The following is a 23,862-nucleotide window of genomic DNA, read 5'->3' as shown; positions in this document are numbered from 1 at the left end:
CCATTTACTTTGGGCCAGGCTTCTGTGTGTGAGTTCACAGAGCTCTGGGAGGCCAGCACGGTCATTACCCCAACTGTACAGATGAAGAAACCGAGCTTGGAGATGGAGAATGGTGAGATAGAATGGACAGAATGAATGGATGGTGCCTAGTCATGCACCAAAGATAGGACGCAGACGGGGCTGAACAGAGCACTCCAAGCTCTGACCTCTGGCAGCACACAGGTAGGTCAGGCTAGGGAGGAGGCGAAGGGTGCAGCCAGGGCCCAGCTAGGTGGAGCGGGCCGGGCCTCTCTGATCATAGGGGCATAGCTGTGGCTTCGGGAGCTCAGGGCTCACTTGCTGCTGCTGAGCCTTGAGCTTCCCAGGGCTCTGAGGGGCTGAATCCTGGCTAGCTCCAAGGCTTGGAGGAAGGGCCTGATGACACGTGGTTCTGAGCACAGGCTCTGGAGGCTGCCTGAGTTTGAAGCTGGCCACCCCCTGCCCTGGCCATGGTGAGATGGAATGAACAAGGGAATGTGGTCTTCCCTCTCTAGCCCTCAGTTTCCCTCATCAGTGAACAGAGGAGGTTAACAGCCCTCTTGGAGGACTGGGTGACATGTGGCTGACCAAGGGCAAGTCTGCTATACAGAGGTACCTAGTAGAGAGAAGCTGTACTGTGGTAACAGCTATGCCAGTCTCACTCCACCTCCGCCTGGACCTGCTGTGACCCGGGGGGACTCACCATTGTGGGAGATCCGGGCGTGGGGTGGTCCAACAGGGGCTGGGGGACCAGGGGGACCAGGAGGCCCTGGTGGGCCTGGAGGTCCCCTCTCTCCAGGAATACCCACAGCTCCATCCTGGCCAGGGCTCCCTGGGGGACCCTGTGGACCTGCGATAGAACCAGAGGAGTTGGTGGGTGTGCAGGAGCCAGAGGGGCCCAGGGTGGCTGCTGGGAGGCAGGACAAGGCAGACTTGGGCAGGGGGTAAGAAGGGCTCTGGGAGCCACAGGCCAGGGCTGTCCCTGGCTCTGACTCCCCTGGCTATTAGGGGTATAAACACCGCCCTCCCACGGGCTTTAGGACAGTGGACACTTGTCTTTAGCCAATGTTAATTTCCAGAACGTTCTCTTCTCTCTCTTCCAGGCTTTTGCACAAGCTGTTCCCTCTATCAGTCCTCTTTTTGCTCTGCCTAGTGTACACTTCAGGTGTGCCTAAGGCCTCACCTAAGATGTTACTCTCACTGAGAAGCCCTCCCTGTCCCTAACCCATCCAGGCTGGGTCTGGGCTTCCTTCCTTGGGCTCCCATCCTGCAGTACCCCCCAAAAGAACCCTCGTCACATGGAGTGGGCACTGCTGTAACTCCTCTGCCTAGGCCCACCCTCCCACTGGTCTGGAAGCGCCAGGAGGGCAGGGACTGGTCTGACCCCACCACAGTGCCCAGCTCAGAGCCTGCTGGGAGTAGGTGCCTGGCGAACATGAGCCAAGTGAATGCAAAGGTTTTGGGGAGCCCAGGCATGAGTGGGGCACCCCTGGAGGGGTGGTGAGCCAAGACAAGTGAGTAGAAGGGGCCCAGGCCACCTCTGGCTAGAGTCAAGGAAGAAAGGCCCTAGACTAGGTCCAGCTGCAAGGGCTGGACAGGGAAGCTGGGGGGCAGTGCTGTGGGCACTCACCTGGTGGGCCTCTCATCCCCATTGGGCCCCGGCTGCCAATGTCTCCCTTGGGGCCAATGGACCCAGGAAGACCCTGGGTACCAACTCGATCTGGGGGAGAAATCTCATCAGCTTTGGTTTTGCTCCTGCCCGACCCTGGCCCCAGCCCCCTAGCCAGCACCTACCATCTCGAGGGAGCAGTGGGGCCCTCGTGTTTTCTCTGGCTCCTGGTAGCCCTGGAGTGGGTGAGGGGAAGGGGGAAGCAGGGGTCTGTGTCATCCAGAGTCCCTGCCCCCAGCTCCACCAGTGGGGCAGGGGCAGCATCTATTGGGGCTGCTGGGCTTCCCAGGACTCCAGCGCTCAGGGGCCCCTGGAGAGCTAGGAAGACTCAGGCCTACAGGGGACCAAGCTGGGAGTCCGCAGCAGGGCGGGCGGGCATCTCGCTCCCCTGCTCATTACCACAAGGGAGTGTGCTCCCCGCCGACCCATTCACCTTGAAGGTCTCCATCCTCGTTGCTACCCTGAGCAGCTGGGGAGCCCCATCGGGGGGCGGGGTCCTCGGGGGAAGCTGGTGTCAGGGGCACTGCTCTCTCGGTGACTGTCAGCACTGCCACCTGTGCCGGAAGAGAAAGGATAGGATGGGACCTAGGGTCTCACCAGGGACAGGCCAACTGAGGGGCCCTGGGGTGGCGAGCAGGAGCCCCAAGGAGCCTGCAAAGCCTGGCTTGGCCCAGAACCTCATCAGAAGTGACTGTGGGTTTCCAACTGCACAATTCATCATATTTATTATGGAAAAGTCATTACATACCATCACTGCCACCCAAGTTGAGTTCTGTAACTGTCACTGTGTTTGCTGGGCCATGTGGTTTTTTCCTATGCTTACCTACATAAATAATGTGAAAGTTCTCTTGGACTATTAAAGCCCCATGGCTGGAAGGATTTTCACTAAATTTGGAGGGGAGTTTGGGAGAGTCTCATATGAAATACCCTGAGGTGTATTCAAAAACATTTGAGGTATATGAAAACGCTTTTGGACATAGCGTAGGGGAGACTCTGAAAGGCTGGTGGTACCCCCTGAGCTGCTGACTGGGGATTAAAGAGAAGCCAGCATGCCTACCAACTAGGGGTGGGAGATCATGTGGGCCTGTCCAGAGAAAAGCTGAAACTCTTGGGCAGACCCAAGAACCACACCCCTGGAACTGAGCTGCCCTCACACTGGCTTCTTCTCGGAGGGAGCTTGGGCAGCAATGTGGGGTTCCTATGCCTCATAACTGGAGTCCTAGCACAGCTGTTCAGAAGCTTGGTTTTGCCAGTTGATACAACAGGGGCATCTTTTCATAATAGAAAATGGAGGTGTTGTTCATGGCTGTCTAGTATTTCACTGCTCCATGCTCCCTAATTATGCAACCGCTCCTTCTGTTGTCTGGTTTGCAAATTTCCCCATTAATAGTTAACACTTGGTAAATAGCAGTCACCCCATTGCCTGTGCCCCCTCCAGATCTCCTTAAGATAAATTCCCAGGGGAGGGAATAACGGAGGAAAGAATACATATATAAAGCGTATATGCTTCTACATGTGTTTAGAAAATCTGAAAGATATGTAAATGTTGACCATCGCTCTCTCTAGGGGCATAGGTGACTTCTCTGAATGGTTTTCTGGTAGTTTTTTCATTGTTTTGAGTTTTTGTGTTTTTGAATTTAGAATGTCTTGGTTTTTAATGGTTAAAAACTTTTTATCGTGGGAATAATTCGAGATATACAATAGATGTTTTGCTTTTGAAACTGGGGAGATAGCATTATGAGAGAGGGGAGGATAAAGGATTAAGGTGACAGGGCAAGGAGGGGACCCAGCCACAAGCTCTGGAGGGGGAGGTGGTTCTACGAATATATGGCTGGGATGGGGATGGTGTACAATGAGGGTGCTTCATGGGCCTCCTAGAGGAAGAGCAGGCCAGGCTGTCTGACTGTGCGCAGGCTTCCTGGGGTGGGCAGGCCAAAAGAGCTGGGGGAGAACTGACAGGAGGACGGTGAGTGCCTGGCAGGGAAGCTGCCTGCCCATGGGTGTTGTGGGAATGCTGAGTGGGCTGAGTGTGGTGCAGGGAGTAGGTAGGGAGGCTGGGGGCAGGGAGGCAGCTGCTTACCCACCTTGGCCTCCAGCACCTGCAGCCGCTCCGTCAGCTCGGACACTTTGCTGCAGTTAAGACAACCTGTGGGAAGGAGGAGGCTGGCTTTGGGGCTAGGAGTCCCAGGTTCCCCTTGGAGCCCCTCAGCCCCTGTGGGTGGGATAGAGGGAGCGGACAGATATCTGATGACCCCAGTCCATGAGAGAGCCCAGCACAGGGAAGAGGCTGCAGAGAACAACCCATCTAGGGTGAACCATGCCTGTATGTTCCTCCCAGAGCAGGACCAGGGACTCAACTCATGCAGCCTCTGCATCCAAAATGACTCCTTTCCGGTAAGCCAGGGCAGGAAATCCTGTTGCTTCCCACCTAGGTGGGGCTGGCCCAGACTTGCTGGCTTTGGGGACCGACATGTCATAGTCTTGAGTGGGCTGGCTTCGGAGGTGCCACCCCTGACCCTCCCTCCAGAACTACCATCCAGCACCTGTGGCCTCTGCCCCTTAGTTATCCATAACAGTTCTGGCAGGGTTCAGAGCCTCCAGGCTGCCGAGCACTGCTGAGTGCTCCATGAGCCCATCTCTCCACTCCTCACCATGATCTTGCCTTTTAGGACAAGGGTCACCCTTGTTCACACCTGAGGACACTGAGCTCAAAGTAAGGGTGGACGAGTGCATAACAGGCACAAAGCCTGGGGTCAAGTCCTAGCACTGTCCCTTCCTGGCTGTGGGAAGTCAGGGAGGGCAGGTCCTCTCTCCGACCCTTAGCTTCCTCCTCTTTAAGATGGGGACAATGATGCTTTCCTGGGGGACAGGGACACAGCTGTGAGGTCTAAACAAGGTGATGATGGAAAGCACCTGACACGGTGCCTTGCACATTGCAGATGCTCAGAAATGTGAAATTTAAATAAAAAGAAACTGGGGCTTTGGACCTGCAGCTGCAAGAGTCTTTGGGTCATGGGTCTCGAGGTGCCTGGACCCAGGTCAGACTGTCCTCTGGGGCCCCTCTTCTCTCCCTTTCCAGCATGGGGTGGGCAAGAGCAGGGTGCTCTTCCTGAGCCTCCACTGCTGGACCCAGATAGCTTTTAAGGCAGTCACCACATTGCCTGTGCCCCTCTAGGCCTCCTCTAGTCCAGGAGGTACTTCGAGCTGCTGCCCCAGGACCCACCTGAGAAGCCTGTGGGCCGAAGCGCCATCCGCCGCATGGCGTTGCCCGACCACCTGGGCTCCACGAAGCCAGAGGAGCCTGCAACTGAGGGACAGGAGGAATGAGAGCCCTGCTGGCCTGCGCCATCCTTGTGTGGTCAGATCCCCTCACCCCGCCTGCCACTGTAGCCCCAGTAGGGATCCCTACTCCCCTCAGTGCAGAGGGAGACAGAGGCCCAGAGAGGTAGGGAAGTTTACCTAGGTCACACAGCATGAACTGGGCTGAGCTGGAACAAGGCTGCCAACCTGCTGGGACTGGGAAGAGGGACTGGTAATGGGTAGGAGCCATGGGTGAGGTTGGGGGCTTCACCAACGACCCCAGCAAGCTGCATGTGTTAAGAGCTTAGAGGTAAGAGACGCAAGGTTGGGCCCCAGACCTGCCACTTGCTGACCTGTGACTTGTCCTCTCTGGACCTATTTTCCCATCTGTAAACTGGGGTCACATGGCCACTATATCTCCCAGGCTGATGTGAGGCCTGAGGACAACGATGTGTACAAAGAGCCCACTGCACACACACAGGGCCTGGCACACAGTAGGCACTGAATGAATAACAGCTGACACATCGTTGTCAACACTCTCCCTTCTCTACTTGGTAAGAAGATACTGAAGTGGATCCAGCCCTGGTTTTAAATGAAAACCAGAGGGAGGCTGGCTGCCTGGGAGGGCAAGGGGGCCCATTCCAGGAGCCCACCCCTGTTGGCAGCCCTATGAGGAGCAGGCTGCCTGGCTGGTCTGGTTTTGGGGGCCTGGTTTTCTCCATAGCTGGAGGGATGCGCTGGCCAAGTCAGAGGCAGAAGGCACAGCTGGAGGGGCTCTGGAGCCAGCAGTGGCAACTGCCCCTTACTGCCCACCGGGCCTGCCTTTTAAGGCCATGAAGTGTTGTCTGGGGGGAGGCAAGACCCAAATAAGGCACGGGCCTGGCAGCTCCAAGTCGGGCTGCGGGTTGGTGCAGGGAGTGAGAGGCGCCGAGAACTCAAACCAGACTGGTCCCTCTGGCCAGCCCCCAGAAGGGAGGCTGCCAGACTCTGCTCTAGGTCCCACCATGGCGCCTGCGCTCAGGCTGGGCCTGCATACCCTCTTCAGGGACCTGTGAGTAGTCCCGATGCAGGGGGTAAATCTCACCTAGGATGGAGGAAGGTGTGTTGGCAGCCCAGGACTGGGGGTGCTATGGGCGGGAGGGTGGGTGCCACTCTGAGTCATGCCCAGCCTTAAGTGCTTTATGTAGTCCAGTTTGATTCTATGGAGCTGGCACATTCTAAGCACTTCACAGACCCTCTCTGAACTCTTTATTCTCGAAAACCTGTGAGTGGGTGCTAGCATCACCTCCAGTTTACACAGGGAACAGGCATAGAGTAGTTTGATATTACCATTCCTCTGTCCCCCATTCTCGGATAAATGGATGAGCGAGTATGAATATTTCCCCTTGGGGGAAATGAAGCAGAGAAATGAAATGACTGGCTCTTGGCTGTCCACCTAAAGGCCAGAACCTGGATTTGAACTCAGTTTAGTATTACTCCAGGACCCAACTTCCTCTCTCCTGGGCCACCTAGCACCTTGAGTTGGCTGCCATGTCCCACTGGGCAGAGCCCAGGAGGCTGGGTGCCAGCATTCAAATGCTGGTATCTGAGACGAATGGCCTCGCCAAGCTCTCTTCATCCTCTTTGCTCCCAGGTAAAGATGTAAAAGGTCATTTTCGTACTCTTTTCAGGAAGTTGACCAACCCTCCAAGCCCATGGAAGTTTGGATTTTCTCTGGATGAAGTTTTGGCACAGCGTCTGCCTTGCCCGCCCTCCCCAATGCCCTGCTCTCATTTTCCTTTTATCTCCACAGTACTCTCCACCCTCTCACTGTGCCAGTTCCCCGGTCTCCTGCCGATCATCCGCTCCTGGCTGGAACATGCACCCCATCAGGGCAGGGACATCCTCTGTCTTGTGCCTGGCGTGCAGTAGGGCCTTAGCGGCCTGAACAAACTTTTTGTTGATGAATGCATGAATCACTGGCTGCTGGTTGAAAATAAATTTAAACCAAGCTAACAAATAAAAGGCAAAATAATGTGGACAGCAGACACAACTGTTTTGAAAATGAGCATAAATGTTCTCATATCACACTCAGGGAGTCCCTGAGTTATTAACCCATGAATTTGTGGCTGAAAATTATTTTTCGACCAATTTGCTTTTGGACATTTCACTGGGAGCCAGGGAGAACTAGAAAAACTAAATAAAAACATGGCTTGACCAGCAGTGTACATGTAACTGGCTCAAACTAATTGTGAGTTAGAATTAAGAAAAAAAAAAAAGTTTAAAGAAATATAACTGTCAAAAAATCTAGAAAATGTTGGCTCTGGAATCAGGATTCACAAAAATCACCCCCCAAACTACCTCAAATTCTGATAAATGGACAGAAATATTTTAAGGGATGAACCGGGTTGTAAATGGCTCTATAGCAAATGGTAGGGAAAAAGCCACAGGGTTTAGGGGGAAGGTCAAAATGTCACGTCCCTCTCACTGGTGCTGGGCCAGGGCTGCTGGAGCAGGACACAGTGTGTTGAGTCCCCCTTCACTCTGGCCTGGTGGTCTGTCCTGAAGGGCCTCTTCCCAGCCACAACCTCGCCCTCCCAGGAGCTCCGAGCTGATCCCAGGACCACAAACCCTACTCCACTCTGGAAGTCTGACTGTGGGCCACTTCCCACCACCTGGGAGGTCTCCACTGGCCACACACACACACACACACACACACACACACACACACACACACATGGCCTCCACCCCGCCTCCCCACCTCCATCCCCACAGCTGCTGCTCCCATGTCACCTCCCCCAGGAAGCCCTCCTGGCAGAGCAGAGCACCCACTAAAGCCCCCTCTGCCTTGAAACTCTCATCACTCCCTGTCTTGCCATCCACAAGATCAGTGCCATCTGCAGTTTCTAGTCCTGTGCCACCATAAACAGCTGTCTTCTCTCTGCCCAGTGCTGGGCCTGAGCTAAGAAGCCTCTGTGCCCCTTTTCATTGGATCCTCATGAGAACACTGAGGTGCAGAGAGGAGAGGCTGCCTGTCCACACAGTAGGACTAGGGGAGCTAGGATTCAAACCCTTCCCTAAACTAGGAATGGGGGTGTGAGAAATTGGGAGGTGTCTGTGGACTCCACCTCTGACTTTCTCTCCCAGAAGACAGATCAAGAGAGGGGCTTCCTTGTTCATAAGCCACTCCCCGGTCAGCTGGGTCCAGTAACCACAGGCCACAGGGGTATAGCCTCCCCAGCCCCAGGCAAGTTCTCCTCCAGGGAATTTACTTTGAAAATGTAAATATTTGCTGCTGTTGGCCTGAGCCAGGGACTGGGGTCAGAGCTGGGGCCAGGAGCTCCCAGAACCCCGTAGCAAGGCCTCTGGGAAGCTTTGGTCTGACTGGCCTGGCCTCTTCTTTGAGGTAAAATGAGGTTCCCATTCATTTCCTGTGCACCCACCTTATGCCAGGTCCATGCCAGGCACTAGAGACACAAGAGTAGTGATGGCAGGGTGGGGACCACCATAGCCAGGTGGGAGGTCCAAAAAGATTGCAGGCAGAGAGGGCAGCCGCTGCCCGGGCCATGCAGTGGGAGGAAAAGCCAGTATGGGCTGGGGAAGATGGAGAGAGGGCAAGGCTAGGGCACATCGATTGGGCAATTGCGGGGTGCAGACAGGGGAGCTGCCTGGCTGGGGGTAGAGGATGCATTGACTGGGAGTTGGGAGGTGGGGCCACCAGGCCTCCCAGTCAGGAGTGGAGTGGAAGGTAGCAGACTCGGGCAGATTCATGTAGTGTTTAGCCCTAGGGACTCTGAATGCATAGAGGAAAGCACAGGTGGCATCTGGTTAGAGTGTGAAAGATGTGTGTGAGAAGGGCTCATCCCTGGAGGGTAGAGAGACTGAGGGCCCAAGAAGGGCCCAAGCTGGAACCTCCAGTCTGCTCTTAAGCTTTTTTTGCTGTGTGACCGTGGGCAAAATTCTTCCCTCTCTGGTTCCCCATCATGGAAGACAAGAGCTGTGGGGGTCCATGGATAGGGAAGGGACACATGTGCTGAAGACCGTGGGACAATGAGCAAGGCAGTCCCCTCTCCCACACTCGGTTTCCACATCTGGACCTTCTGAACCTTGACATGACGGCACAATGCAGGTGAGTACAAGTCATAGTGCCTGGCACGGAGGATGGAGGCAACCTTCCTTCCCCTCGTCATTATTACTGCAGGAGGGTGTGAGGCAGGGGGATGCTACAAGACCTCAGGTCAGAGCCCTGGGGAGAATCCTGGCCATGCTTACTTGCTGCGTGACCTTGTGTGAGACCCGGACCCTCTCTGAGCCTCGCTTTCATTGTCTGAACAATGAGGCTGAAATCCTGCCCATTTCGCAGGTTGGGCAGAGGGCCTCCAGAGGCAAGGGTGACGTGGTGGCCCCAGCAGCCTTGCCCTCAGCAGAGCTCACTAGCCTGGGCCACTTAGCAGGTCAGGACCAGCCCACATGGTACATTTTGGCCTTGGCTCTTCCTTGCTCATTGTTTTCAGAAGGGAGCACACAGCCAGGTAAGAGCCTCAGACAGGCTCCCTCCCTGCCATCCAGCCCCACCTCCCAGGGCCTGGAGGCACTGATTGATGCTTCTGTTAGGCAGGTCCCCATCCTGGTTTTCATGTGCCGAGTGGCCCCAGGCAAGTCCCTTCACTGCTCTGAGCCTTGGTTTTCACATCTGTAAAATGAGGCCCATTCTAGCCCCTTCCTCGTGGGTTGTCATGAACATCAGAGCCCATCCTCGCTCATCACAGAGTGAACATTCTCATTACACGGATGGGAAATCCAGGGCTAAAAGTTATGAAGTCTGCAGCCTCACAAAAGTTAAGTCTGGAGACTCAAGGCCTGTTTGCTGACCAGTGGACTGAGAAATGGGGTCTCAGAGGTGGGAGGCAGGGCAGTCCCTGAGAGCCACCACAGAACCCTTAGCATAGGGGCCAAAGGGGTGAGGAAGACATTTATGGAGAGTATCTGCTATGTGCAGGTGTGAGACTCTGGTCCTTATAATAAGGTATGAGGTGGGCACTTTTCAACACAGGTGACTTCCACATAGAGACAGGGTTCAGAGAGGTAAAGTGACTTGCCCAAGTCACACAGCAGAGCACAGCTGATCCAGGGCTGGATTCTAGTATTCCATCTCCTTCAGCTCACTACATGCTGCTCTGAGCCCTGTCGTCCCTGGTGATGCAGCTCTATGGCCCCAGGTTCATGTCACAGCTCTGGGCAGACCCTGACGGTGGTCACTGGCAGGGGAAACAGTTGAGGGAGCCCAGCCTGAATCTGGCTATCAGAGGAAGGGCAGGGCCTGGGATAGGCCAGCAATGTCCTCATGGCTCCCCACCCCCACTCCCAGAGCTCCAGCTGAGCAGTTTTCCAGAATATCCAAGTCTGGGCATCCATTTACGCAGCTCTCCCCTGTGCAGGGGAGAAGCCCTTGCTGTCCCGTCAGTCATCACATAGTGCCCTCCATGGGCTGCCGCACTATCTGCAGGGTCTCTACAGCTTCATTTTGTCCTTACAACATCCCTGGGAGGCAGACTATTATCCTGCCCATTTCACAGGTAAGGACACTGAGGTCCCAGGCTGCTTGGTATCTTTGAGAGAAGGCGCCCGTTCCTGAGTGGGCATGAGATAAGTGCTGCTTGAATTGCAGCCTCCCTGCTCCCCAGCCTGGCGCCCTTGCACAACTTGCACAATGCACGGGGAGTCCCCGGCCCAAGGCCACACAGCTGGTATGTGGTAGAGCTGGCCTGGCCCGTGAAGCCCTGGATAACCCTATCCGAAGGCCCTGCAGAAGGAGTTGGCAGACATCCGGGTTGGCCTGGCCTATCATCCCGTCTTGCACTCCTGCCTCTCCATCGGCAGAGCTCACAGCCCTTAGCCTGGCTCCCAGACCCACAGCCTCCAGCTGTTGGATTCAAGGGTATGGGTGTTGGCCCCACCTGTCCTTTGTCCTCACCTGCTCTGTGATGGCCCTGCAGACCTGGGACAGTCTGCCCTTGGGATGGGAGCGAGAGTCGCCTTTGTCTGGGCAGGCCCTGCCTGGGCTCAGGCCCTCTATGCCCAGGTGGCTTCCACACCCTGAGGATTTGCCCCCTCCCCACTACCAGCTCCTCTGTGGTCTCCTTGGCGGCAGCCCCTCCTGGCTGGCTCTCCTCCTGGCCCCCAGGGTCCTGCCTTTGCCTCTTCCTCCCAGCAGAGCGGGGGAGGGTGCTCTTCCTGGCTCCCCTTCGTGGCTGCCCCTCCCAGCCTCCCACACTGGCCTTGGTGGCTGCCTCTCTGTACAGGACCCCTGCCAGACTTTGGGCTGCTTCTTTTTCCTGGCCACCCCACTCCTCCCAGTTCCACTGGAGACTTTCCCATTCTCTACTGAAAAGGTCAGGCCCCCCTCCCTGCTCCTCTTTGTGGTAAGCCCTGCCCCCCACACATGTGATTCTGGGCATGTGACTCTATCTCTCTGGGCCTCTGTTGCCCGCTCTGTGAACCAGGGCTGTTGTGGGGTCCCAGGGAGGTAAAGCATGTAAATCTTTCAAGAGGCATTTACGAATGGTTACTTCTGTTAGCATCATGTTCCCTTAATTCAGAGGCCGTGTTTTACACGTTTGTGTTTCTGGCATCAGAATATGTCTTGCTGCTGGTGTTCACATTAGCATGTGCTTTGGGGCCCTAAATGCCTCCTTCTAGTGAGGTTTTACAGGCCTGGTTCTCGGGCTGGTTCTAGGCCAGCCCATCTTCTTTAGGGTCATTCCTGGGAACACAGCCCTTGGTGCCCAAAAACCTTCCTCTCACTGAGTTCAGCCAGGCAGCAAGGGTGGGGGTGGCCTGGACCACTTAGCAGAGGGGCAGGTGCCCTTGGAGAGAGGTCTCTCCAGGTTACCATGTGGCCAGGCTCCAGGAAGTCCTGGGCTGCCTCCTCTGTACTCTCGCTGGGTGCTCAGCCCCAAGCCACCCTCATGGCACTCAGAGAAGGGGGTGGGGTAAACGGGGTCCCTCTGCCTGGGACATATACCACAGACAGGGTGCCTAGCTGAGTCCTCCCATCCTTGAGGCTCTGGGAAAAGCCAGGCAGACTGGGGTTCCAGTCCTGACTGCCACTTAGGAGCTGTGTGCCCATTGCCTTCCTGAGCCTCAATTTTCTCATCTATAGAAAGGGTACAACCATCCCTACTTTGCTGACCCACTAACCTAAGTGGCACTTTGCTTTCACGTGCTATCTAACCACATCCCATGAAAATGTCCAGATGGGTTTTCCCCAGGTTTGGAAGGAAAGGCTTGGGATGGTGTGACTTAAGATGTGAGCTACACAGCACACATGGCATTTCTCCAGGGGTCTTGAGAGTCTCCAACAAGGCAGGCAGTCAGTATCCATGAGAAAGTGGGCACCAAATGTGTTCAAGCTGCACCTTGCTGGCAGCTCCATGCAGGGTCCCCCTGTGTACAGGGCACTGCACTGCAGTGTCCATCGTCTTAGCAACAGTTTACCGCTCTCTCCCACACACCCACTGGGAGGCACCTGGCCAGCACCTGGGGGCAGTCCTACCTTCCTCGCAGCTAGCCCCGGAGTGCCCGGGGCAGCACCTCCACTCTCGGGCGGTCACTGTCTTGTACATCACCTTGTATGTGGGTCTCAGCACGGTTCTGTAGCTGAAAGAGTGCCCAGGTGGCCCGGCTCAGACAAGGTTCTCTGCTGTTTCTCCCACCATCTGTGGGGACAAACCCAGAGCCCCCAGGGTCCTCTGCCACCTCCAAGTCCCTTTGGAGCCCCTCTCCTCCTGCATTCTAAGATTCAGCCCTTCTACTCCTTCTCGACCTTCCAGCCATGGAGATCTGGATACCAACGGAACAAGAAGCCCCTGCAAGCTCAGCCAGCCTGTCCCTAGCAGTGAATGATCACTGAGTGAAGGCATGTAGGTGAATGGTGGAACCCCTCCCCCAGGAAGCCCTCCAGGATGCCCCAAAAGCACACGGTGCTGAGAATGGGCATAGGGCCAATATTCTCTTTGCTCCACCCACCCTGGGGTCCCAGTCTTCCCCTGCACTCCCACCACCAGGCCTTTACCCATGCTGTGCCTCCCCCTGGAATGCCATCAGTTTCTTCTTTACCATGGTCTCACTCACCTGTTCCCTGGACAGCTCATGGGCCAGGGGCAATTCTGCAGCACTCGCTGAAGGTAAGTGCCATTTTGCACATGGCATGAGATGGTGCGGGTCACCACATATGAGCACCAGTTTCTGAAACAGACCAACAGGGAGAAAGCTCAGGCGCCATGCACAGCCCCCTGCCCAGGACCCTGGGAGGGTGCGTGAGGAGGTCTGTGTTCTCTCCAGGAGCCCTGAGTCTCCAGGCAGAGAGATCTCTGAGCTCTCAGAGTCCTTTGGGCCCCAATGGGAGTCTTCGTGCCACTGTGGCTGAGGAGTGAACACCACAGCGCTACAGCGGGTGGCCGTGCTGAGGTTGCTCAGGAAGTCTTGGGAAATGAGCTTCCGGGGGGCAAGATGGGAACAGGGCATCTCTGAAGGGCCTCTCCCCTCTCAACATGTCTTCTCTACAACTCTGACCAGTCCAGGCTACTACCGTCTCCTGCCTCCCACCTGGACAAGAGCAGTGGCCCCTCCATCTTGCCCTTCAGTGTCTCCCCAGAGGGAGTATCGTAAAGTGGAAACCTGGCCATGTCCCTCAGTTGCTTACCCTCAGTCTAGCCCTTGGGATCTCCTGTGCCCACGTCTGCTGTAGACTCCTCACCTCTAAGCCTTTGCTCACACTGGGCCCACTGCCTGGAGCACACTTCCCCCACTTCTCCCTTGGCACCTTCTACCTTCAAAGCCACGCTGTGCTGTCGCCTCTCCCCTTGTTCTTCCCTACTTCCACCTCCATCTGTTCCAGAACTGACGATTCCCTGACCTGGATCCCACAGCACTTTGTATGCCTGTCAAGCTGAATTAAGCTGGTGATTCATATCTGTCCCCTCCCACCCCTGGCATTCGAGAGAAGAGGCCCTGTCTCACTTCTCCTTGGGTCCCCTCTATGCAACAGTGGGGATGCACAATGTCCCAAGCATGGAGGACTGACTTCTCCAAATGCCAACTAATAATCATATTGCACTGCACATATTGAGTACCTACTGTATGCTAAGGGGTATTTTCTCATCTTCTTATGGTGAGCCAGGAAGGCAACTCCCATTTTACAGAAGGATAAACTGAAGCTCAGGGAGGGGAAAAAACTGCTCATGGCACAGAGCTGGTGCATGGTAGAGTTGGATTTGAACCTAGGAATGTGGATGGCCCAGCCTGGCCCCTGACTGCTTCCCAGAGGCCTCAGCTCCTGTCTCCTCCCAATCTCCTGAGCCATGGTCCATGGTTTTGTGAAGGCCCCAGCCTGGGAACCTGCTGACCCTGGGCTCAAGGCCACAAAGGAAAGTCTGGTGGGGAAGGGGGCTCAGGCTGACAAGGGTCACCTGAAACGGTCCCTCCTTTCCCAGCCCCTGCAAAAAATGCAGAGCCCATGACCCCGTGCAGGGCCGAGGGCCGCTGAACACTTGGAATGTTCCCACCATCACAGAGGTGCCTGCCACCACTGAAACTCAGTCCCCCAGCTGCTGCCCTGCCCCCACCCTGGCTCACCTAAAGGAGAAAGTCTTTGGCCAGGACCCGTCAACTAACTCTCTGTGGGACCCTGAGGAAGTCCCTTCACCATTTTGTGTCATGCTGAAATCAGTTTAGGAGGAGAAAACAGCTGAGCCAAAGGCATGGAGGTAGAAAGCAAGAAGAAAAAATGGTTCTGTTTGGCCCAGCGACATGGCAGAAGCTCAACAGAGCCCTGGGCCAGCCACTCCATGGAAGAGGTGACAGGTGCTTGCTACAGTGCCATCAGGAATGGTACAAAACTGGGAACAGCCTAAACAGGACCACAAGACACAGAGAGCCATGTGTGGTGACACAGCCCAAAGATCCCACATGTAGACCACTGTGCCTAGCTAAGGGGAAAAAAGCCTATGCAGACCAAGAGAAAAGGAGTGCATTTCTATTACAGTAAGGAAGAAAGAGAAAGCCAAAAGACTATACATGAATGCTCATATGTAGCTATGTGTGCATAAAGTTAGGAAAAATCACACGGTCACGTCTGGGGGTGAGGAGGGGCTTTCCACCTGTTCCATCTACTACATTCACAGCAGCTTCCAGTTGTTTGCTGCCAGGAGCTGGGCCCGGGGCCCTCCACATGCCTGGTTACGAGCGCCACTCTACAGCTGAGAAGACTGAGGCTTGGGGTCTGGGATGTGTCCTAAAGACCCATGATGAGTGACAGTCATAGTTGTAACTCAGGACTATCTGACCCCAGAGCTTGTGCTCTTAACCTCATGCTGGAAATGTTTTTCCTAATGAATAGGTGGGGATTTTATCAGTTTAAAAAGATACATCTCAAAAAGGTCCCCCACTCTTTAGAGCCTCTGGGTCCCTAGAGCTGTGGTTTTAAACTTTATTTGCAGGGGACGCGAGGCCCTTTCGGAAAAGCGATATAAGTTGTGACTCCTCCACAGAAAAATAGATAAAATTGGGGGTACAAGTTCAATTTATGTGATATCCTCCTGGTTGGCCCAGGGACTCTGTGAGTAAAGAAAGAAGAGAGGGAGTGAGCTACCTAGGCAGTCAGAAACTCTGGACACGGGAGGGGGCCCTGGGCACAGAATGAAGACCCCGTGCTGGGGTACAAATGCACACACAATATACACACACGCAAACTCATGCACACACAAACACACATACATACGGACATGCTCACATATATATATGTGCATACAACTCCCTGGCACACACACGCCCACGTGTACACACACAGATGCATATAAGCACACACATACACACACACTCAAGCATATAATCAGATCAACGCACATCTGGCAGGACATATAGCTACAGAAATGACTGTCCTCTCTGTACTCGGGTCCACATGCACAGACAAAGGGCCATGTACACTCTCACATGCACCTGGACTGCGCTGGGGGAAGATGGGCCTGTGACCTTCCACCCACAACTGCTGGAGCTGCCCCTCTTTACCAGCGGGGAGCTAGAGAAAATAATTATTTTTCTTCTTCATTAATCAAAATCTCCCCCATGTGGATCATTGCCTGGCTCCCTGGTTTATTTCCCATGAGTTGGAACTTGCTTGAATCCTCTGCTTAGGAGATAGGAGTTGGTAGCTGGCTAGGTAGACACTTTAGATAGGAGGGGACACTCAGGCCAGGTGGGGTTCAAGGTCAGCCCTTTGTCCCCTCCTTATGGGGGGATCACCAATAACTATGCCTTACCCTACCCCAGCCTTGAAGACCCCAGCCCCACTGCCCGCAGGATGAGCCTGCGCTCCCCAGCAGGGTCCCAGCCTGGCTCTGCTGCCCTCCTGCCCCTCAGCCCACTTTCCAGAGGCAGCAGGAGCTCTTTGTAAAGCACAGACCTAACACTGCCACTGCCGCCATGGAGTTCTCAGCCCATCACGGCTCCCCATCACCCTGTGAGCACTGACCGTCTGTCTCATAAGCCACTTCGTCTCCTGCACAATCCTGCTGTCCCTCCTCGACCTTCCTGCCCTCCCTCCATGTACTGAATTCTCCCTGACCTCAAATCTTTGCATACTGGATTCCCTCTGCCTGGAAAGCCTCCCCGTGTTCTGGGAAACTTCTCTTCAACCTTGGGGCCTCAGTCCTGAGGTCCCTTGAAGGATTGGGTACTTCCAGGGCTCCGTCTCCCCACTTTCAGCAGCCCTGAGTGTTTCCCTCCTGGGCAGGTGCTGGGAGAAGGGCATTGTACCAAGCCAGGACGGGGCTCAGACTGAGGGCACACAGGGAGGTTTGCTGAATGACTGAGTGACACTGGCCTTGGGCCAAGGAGCCAGAACCCAGGTTCTCAGAGATGGTTGCAGTCCCTGGAAACCCTGTCTCTATCTTGCTGTCCCTGGGGGCTTCGTTTCCTGAAGTGTGGTCAGTGATTAACTGCCCAAGAACCTGGTGAGGCTGCGTCACCTCCTGTGGGATGGGGCGAGGGCAGGGGCTGGGAGGAGGGCCCTTTTCCCTGGGCCTGCCACTTTGGCCCACTCAGCACCTCCTAGGCCCCCAGAGGTACCTGGGGGAGAGAAAACAAGCCAGACCAGCTCAGCCTGGCACCAGCTGCCCCACGAACCGCGCCCCCCACCTGCCCTCCACCCCCTGCCACGAGGGGCCCAGGGGACTTTGTCTCTGTGGGGCCCAGGGCTGTGATCCGGAACAGTGATAGGGGCTAATTGCAGGAGGCAGCCAAGCAGGCTGGGGGCCAAGGGCTGTTATGAAAAGGAGAGGAAAGAAAGGAGACATACTGGGTGGGGGTGGGGTGACTAGAGCCAGAACCCCAGACTGGAGGTGAAGTTCCAGTCCTAGCTCTGCTGCTTCCTAACTCAGTGACCTTGGACAAGGCCCTGACTCTGGGCCTGACTTTGTCCATCTGCAAATGGGGACAGCAGATTCTTCTCTGGTAGGGGAGGTTTCAAGTAAAGCTGACAGCTATTGATAATTCTTATTCCTGGACTATGGCATGGGCCCCAGAGCTGCGGACCAGGGCCTTCCCTGGGGCTTGGGGACACCAGCACAGTACCTTCTGCACGAGGTCCTCGCCTCCATTGTAGGATAGGGATTGTCAGGTTCTGTGTTTCACAGAGGAAGAAACTGAGGCTCTGAGAGAAGTCACCTAGCCAGGTCACCCATGTGGGTGTGGAGCTGGGATTTGAACTCTCTGGAGAGAGAGGCTAGGGAAGAGAATGCTCCACTATGCTTCATCCTAGGATTTACCCGCAGGAAGCCAGTACTGCAGGGGGGAGAGGCCCAGGCCAGGACACTGGCAATGGCTTAACTCTAGAGCCACAGTGCTGGGCTGGGTGTTAAAGGAAACAGGGGTTCAGGCTGGAAGGGACCTCAGAAGAGGCAGGAAGCAGCCCCAACAGAGATTGAAGGGTGAGCAGGGGTGAGCCAAGGCAGCTCTACATGGCCCCCGGGTACCCTGGTTCTGAGGGTCTTAAAGTCTCACCACATTCCTAGGGCTGGGGGAGGCCTCTTGGATGCCTTCCCAGGCCTCCCCCTCCCTAGGCACAAAGCCTCTTTTCTGCCTCTTGTCCCTTGGCTGCCAAGGGGTGCCTGGGGCGCTGGGTTGGGGGTGGAGGGAGGGCTGATGGGGTAAGACATCCCCATGCTGTCTCTAGCGATGCTGGGATGGGGCCACAAGGGGAAGACGTGGCAGCTGAGGACCATAGATTCCTCCAGCTAGGGGTCCCATCCCCCACCTAATGTTAGTGATAGCAAGAACCACTGTATGTCAGGCTCTGAGCTGGTCCTTCCCATGGGGATCTGTCCACCCTCAGTACAGGCCCTTTAGCAGGGGATGAGGGGAAGAAAGAAGAAACTGAAATGGAAACTAAGACCCAGGGCTATGAAGTGACCTCCCTAAGGTCACACACTGAGTGGGTGACAGAGCCAGGGACAGAGCCCCTAACTCCTAATGACGACCCACAGCTGGTGATCTCTGCTGGGGTGAAAAGGACACTGGATTTGGAAATTGGCTGGCCAGACCTGAGCTGCTTCTATTTTTTTCTAGGCTTCAGTCTTATCTGTAACATGGGAGCAACAACAGTGCCCAGGCCACTGTGAGCTTTCTGTGAATGATACCTGCCCACAGCCACCATCCCACTCCCATCCTTGCTCCCAAGCCCTGAGGGGCAAGGAACCCAGGTTGGGACAATCTACCCTGGACTGGCTGGAGGACAGTTGGGACCTTAAGTCCTCTCCACCATCATCCTGAGCCTGATGCTGGGAATTCCTAGTTCAGAATCTCAATCATCATAGCACCTGGGATCCTGGGCATTTACATCCACGTCCTGGGCAGGTCATATCCCCTGTCTGAACCTCAGTTTCCTCCTCTATGGAATGGGGACCAGAAAAATGCATGCCTCACAGGTCAGTGGAAAAGATCCTAGAGGCAGTGGATATAGGTAAAATACCCAGCCTAGGCCAGTGGTGGTTAGCATGCAGTAGGTGGCGTCTGCGCCATCTGCCACCTGTCCGTCCCTGTCTCAGATAAATGCTCTTCTTGCCTTTGATGCCTCAGCCACCTCTGCACCCAAGCCCTGCCCTTGTCACCTGCTCTTGGCAGTCCAGTGTGGGCATGCTGGCTCCTGACCACTGGGGAAGGAGAATTTCTGAGAAGAATTAAAGAAGGGAGGCCGTAGGGGCTGGGGGCTGGGCAGGCATTTGAATGCGATGAAAGGCCTGGAGAGGCCTGGCTACTCTGTATTGTCTGCCTCAGACAAGGGAGGCAGCTGGCCCTCAAGAGGGGACCCCAAGAGGGGTGGGGGCTGCAACCAGGACAGGACTCAGGTTCGAACAGTGTCATCAAGGCCAGAAAGATACAGATTTGAATCCCAAGTCTTCTATTAATGGTCTGTGAACCTAGAAGATTATATTAATTCTCTGGGGCCTCAGTTTGCTCATCTGCTAAATGGGAACGAGTGTTCCCAAACCCATTCATTCAGTCCTTCCTTGAAGGATTAATGAGGACATTGCATATAAAGGACCTCCTCACTGGTCTTGGGAGATGCTACACAAACACCAACAGAGAGAATGTTCCCGGCAACCGAGAGAGGGCCAGGAAGACCGAGTGCTCCCTGCCATCTTTGTCCAAATGCCAGGTCCCTAGGGGCCGACACTGACCCACGGGCAGCGAAACTCCACCCCAGTCTTCTTCCTCCAAAGGAAATAGTCGGTACTAAAAAAAGCCAGGAGCAAGGAAAAGAGAGGAAGGTACCCAAAGTGTCGGTTAAGGGGTGTCCCGGGCTTTCCTATGTGCAGGCGGGGGAGAGGGTTGGAGATTAGGGGGACCGAAGTCCTGGGGGAGTTTGTCCTTCGTTGCTCCCCTTCCCCATCCTCCGGGGCTCTGGTGAGGGGTGTCGGAGGCTGTCGGGGGCTGCGGGCTCCAGACACATGGAGTAGGGGGCCCCAGCACTGCTGGGAACCTCTGCCAGATAGCGGGGCGGCCCAGGATCCCTGCCCCCACCCAGGATGGCGCTGAGGTGGTAGTGGTGGAGGGGCAGCCTTTACCTGCGTCCGGAGAACTGGGCTCCCCCGACGCTCCACGCGGCGCTGCCTCCCGCGAGCAGGAGCCCCAGGCAGAGCAGCGCCCAGGTCCGCGGGCCGCCCATGCTGCGCCCGGCGCCCTCCGCGCACAACCCCTAGTCCTGGCCGCCCCCAGCCTGCCGTCCACGCCCGGCCGCGCCGCCAGCCTCCCCGGACGCGCGGATCCCGGTTCCCAGCGCAGCGACGGGAGGGCGGGCGGGAGGCGGGCGCGGGGCGGGGGCGCGCGTTCCCGGCCTCGCCCGGCCCCTCGGCGCGGCCCCCCGCCCCCTGCGCCGCGGCTGCCAACCCGGAAGGAGCCCCGGGGGGCCGGGCGCCCCTGCCAGGAGGCCCGCCAGGTGCCCACCTGAGCCTGGCGCTCTGCGCCGCGTGGTCCTTTTGGGGCGGGGTGCCAGGTCGGAGATGCCCTCCCACGTGTTGCAGACTGGGGAACTGAGTCCGAGGCTGTGGTCTCCGATGCAGCCAGGACCCGAAGCCGCCAAGCCTGAGCTAATGATGCTGGGTGGGGGACGGGGCGTTCATCCTCTCACTTTTGAGGGATCTAGTTCCCGAGGCACGCGGGATCTGTCCATCCATGCAACAAAGGCTTCCTGAGCAGTGAGCATCGCTGTGTGCACCTCGCCTCTGCTTCACACCCTGTCTCGGTTTAATATTCAAACCGCACTGGGAGAGGTGGGCACAATTATTCCCATTGTACAGAGAAGAAAACCGAGGCCCAGGCACTCATAATCACCCTGGGAGAAGACCTGGGTTTATCCCATAAGATCAGTGTCTGCTCATCACCATATTACAAATGGAGAAACCAAGGCACAGAGAGGAGATGTCATTTGCCTGAAGCACTCCATCAGTGGTTGGAAGAGCTAGGATTTGAACAGAGATCTCCTGACTTCAGAGGGGTCAGCCTTTAAGCACAATTAGGGAAGAGTGTAGACAGCATATGGGTCTGGGCCTTGGTTTCCCCATCTGTAACAAGGTAAGGCTTAGAGCGGAGTTTTTTCATCTGGGGTACATGGACAAGCGTCTGGAGAGAGGGCTGTGAATACCACCAGGGTGTATGCAGATGTGTATGTGTGCAGTGGGTGTGCACGATGGGTTAATATGCATGTATGATGTGTTTGCGATACATGTGTGTGTGTTTACAGGTATGATGGATGTGTGTGATGCCTATGCTGCCTGTGTGCATGTGTGTGATAGAAGTGTATGTTTATGGGGAGGGAAAACAAGTTTCCATCGGAGGGGACTCAGAACCCTCCAAAACTCCAGGACAGTCTCTAACCCCCTTCTACCTGGACTGATGTGCCACAGGCAGTCCTGGGCTGGGGAGCCCCCTGCTCAGCTTGGTGGTACATTGGGGGCCTGTCCCTCAGAGACCTGCTATGGCTTATCCAGATCCAGGATCTCTGCTAGCAACACTCCAGTGGGAAGCATCTGCCAGCCCCTACTTCTGATTCTTGGGGACCGCCTCTCCTGGACTCATTAGGGCTGGATCCTAGGCTTGAGTCAGGATGCTGGAGGGTATGCTGATATAGAGGGAGCTGATCCCTCTCTATTGAAGAGGCAGGTAGGTAATGAGAGCTGGGTTCAAACCCTGCCTCTGCTGCCTCCGCCCAAGTTAGCTTGGACAAGTCCTGCCCTTCTCCGAGCCTCAGTTTCTTTTTATAAGGAGGACAGTTGCACGTTCCTTATGCAGGTGTGAGCAGGAATGAGATATCATGGTAATGCTCTGACACGCACTTTCCCCTGCTTCGCATGGTTCCCCCAAGGGCTCCCCACTTCCTCCAATGACATCGTCACAGTGCAAACTTTGCCCCTTTGGGGGAAATGGCTCCCTCCTTCTCACATGCAATTTTTGGGCACCTACTATGTAACACCTGTCTGACGCCAACGAAATGCAGCTTTGTGCCACTCTGGTGCCCTTGTTTTTGATACAACTAAATCAATGACTTAATCCCCTGGATGACTCATCACTCTCAAGAGGATATCTCCTGAGAGGCTCCCAGGCTCATCTTAAGCCTGGTTAAGTGGCTGGGATCAAAAAGGGCACTTTGAGGGGCATGCAGCTCTTTAGGAAGGAGAAGAGCTGGGCAGTGGCTTTTGTCCAGGGGACGGCCTTCGAGGACCTATGGGTGTCTGGGACCCCCAATGGGTGCCACAGAATGAAGAGTTACCACCAAGTCTATTTGCAACACATCCAAGATGCTCCTGTGATTAATGGCATACATATTCCTTTACCACCAAACTCATGATAGCTTCAGGCCACTGTAGAATTTCTCCCTCAAGGGACCCTCTCGTTAAAAGCCGTTATCAATATTTTGATATCAGAGGGGATCCTGTCTTTGCTGAGGCTGGGATCCCTTGTTCTGGCATATTTATTTTTGACTACAGTCACACCTTGTAGTGGTGTAGCCTGATGGTTACCGAATAGGCTCAGCGCCCCCATTGGCCTAAATGTCAATTCCAGGAGCGACCACTGGGAGCTGAGTGAACTGGGACAAGACATTTTCTCTCTCTGAGCCTCGTTTCCTTGCTTGAAAAGAACAAGTCATAGAACCTTTTTAAAAGCCCTCTGGCTCAAGTCCATGGTTCTGGGAAAGTATGAAAGCTCTGGGTCCCTGTACGGGCACAGCCTGAAGCCCTCTTTGAAGTGTGCACTTTTCTGGTGGATGTTAGCCTGTTTTCTGGTCTTCTCTCCTCCCTGAGCAGAAAGGACAGGGAATGCCACGGGAACCTGTGTCTTGGTCAGTTGAGGTTTCAGTGTTTGCTAAGATGGGAGGAGAGGGATTGCTGGCTTGAGGTCTCAAGGCCTGTCCCTGTGGGCGGGGCCTCCCCCAGGAGGCCTGGCCCTTTCTGCTGCCAAGGCCGGACCACAACCGCCAGTAACGACAGCAGCTTCCGTTCCAGAGTGCTGACTGTGTGCCAAGCGCTGTGCTAAGCATTTTGCTTGTATTGTCTCCTGTCCTCCTCTCTACCACCTGGACGGGCTGCTTCATTATCCCCAGGTGTGGGGCTTGCCCCAGGTCTATAGCTGGTGAGTGATGGTTACCCACTAGGCCACATTGCTGCCCTCTGGCTGAGCCCCGCAGGGGGACTTCTTTGGTGAAAAAATGAGAGCTCAGCTCAGATTTAGACATTGTTCAGAGAGCTGATGAGGTGAGAGAGAACACATGGACCATACAGACATGGACTTGGGCACAGACACACACACACACACACACCACCACCACCACCACCACACCACCACCACCACCCCTCCAGAATAGGCCATGCGATCTGGGAAACATAGCCCTTCTGGTGTGGATTCACTGACGCATCCACACTGGGCTAATCCAAACAGGAAACGCTGTCCTCCTTGTAGCAAACAAACCTAGGTCACAGGCTCCCTTCCCTGTGACCTCCCATTGGGCCCACACGAAGTGCCTCTTTCCTCTGCCTGTGTCCCACACGACAGCCTCCCAGTTTGGTGTGCCCATATCAGCCCTGTTCACATACCAGTGAGTTCAGGGGCGCCACGTGATCTGTACCCACATCGTACTCCTTCTATAGGTGAGAAAGCAGCCCAAGGCAGCTGAGGGTTGCCCAGAGCCCATGGTGGCAGCTCCCAGGAACCCAGAGACCGTGGCAGCAGCCCTAGATATCATAAAAGGGAAGGGGCCATGTAACCGTCAGTGGTCTTCAAAGCCTCTGCCCAGACAAAGGACCCGGCCAGAGGGTCTGGCCTTCCCCACGCTTCCAGGTTGAGGA

General features: G+C 55.5%; 1 protein-coding gene across 8 annotated transcripts in view; it reads right to left on the bottom strand.

Annotated features, from left to right (window-relative positions):
* The window catches only part of EMID1 (EMI domain containing 1), a 40,960-nt gene extending 20,653 nt beyond the window's left edge, over positions 1–20,307 (bottom strand). For 3 of the 8 annotated variants that reach the window (XM_039861898.1, XM_039861897.1, XM_039861899.1), the window contains exons 1-9: positions 20,089–20,306; positions 13,100–13,213; positions 12,522–12,625; positions 4,911–4,994; positions 3,772–3,833; positions 2,121–2,241; positions 1,813–1,863; positions 1,649–1,738; positions 722–868 (exon numbers count right to left, since the gene is read on the bottom strand). In XM_039861898.1, the coding sequence (XP_039717832.1) occupies positions 722–868; positions 1,649–1,738; positions 1,813–1,863; positions 2,121–2,241; positions 3,772–3,833; positions 4,911–4,994; positions 12,522–12,625; positions 13,100–13,213; positions 20,089–20,189 (874 nt within the window). In that variant the 5' untranslated portion in view covers positions 20,190–20,306. Of the gene's footprint in view, positions 1–721; positions 869–1,648; positions 1,739–1,812; positions 1,864–2,120; positions 2,242–3,771; positions 3,834–4,910; positions 4,995–12,521; positions 12,626–13,099; positions 13,214–20,088 lie in introns of all 8 variants that reach the window. The other 5 variants (XM_039861892.1, XM_039861894.1, XM_039861893.1 and 2 more) reach the window with 4 other exon arrangements.
* Positions 20,308–23,862: the final 3,555 nt, after the last annotated feature.

Source organism: Pteropus medius, unplaced genomic scaffold (assembly GCF_902729225.1).
Source record: "Pteropus medius unplaced genomic scaffold, Ma_sr-lr_union100, whole genome shotgun sequence".
Taxonomy (NCBI): Eukaryota; Metazoa; Chordata; class Mammalia; order Chiroptera; family Pteropodidae; genus Pteropus; species Pteropus medius.
This window is presented reverse-complemented; position numbering and strand designations above follow the sequence as displayed.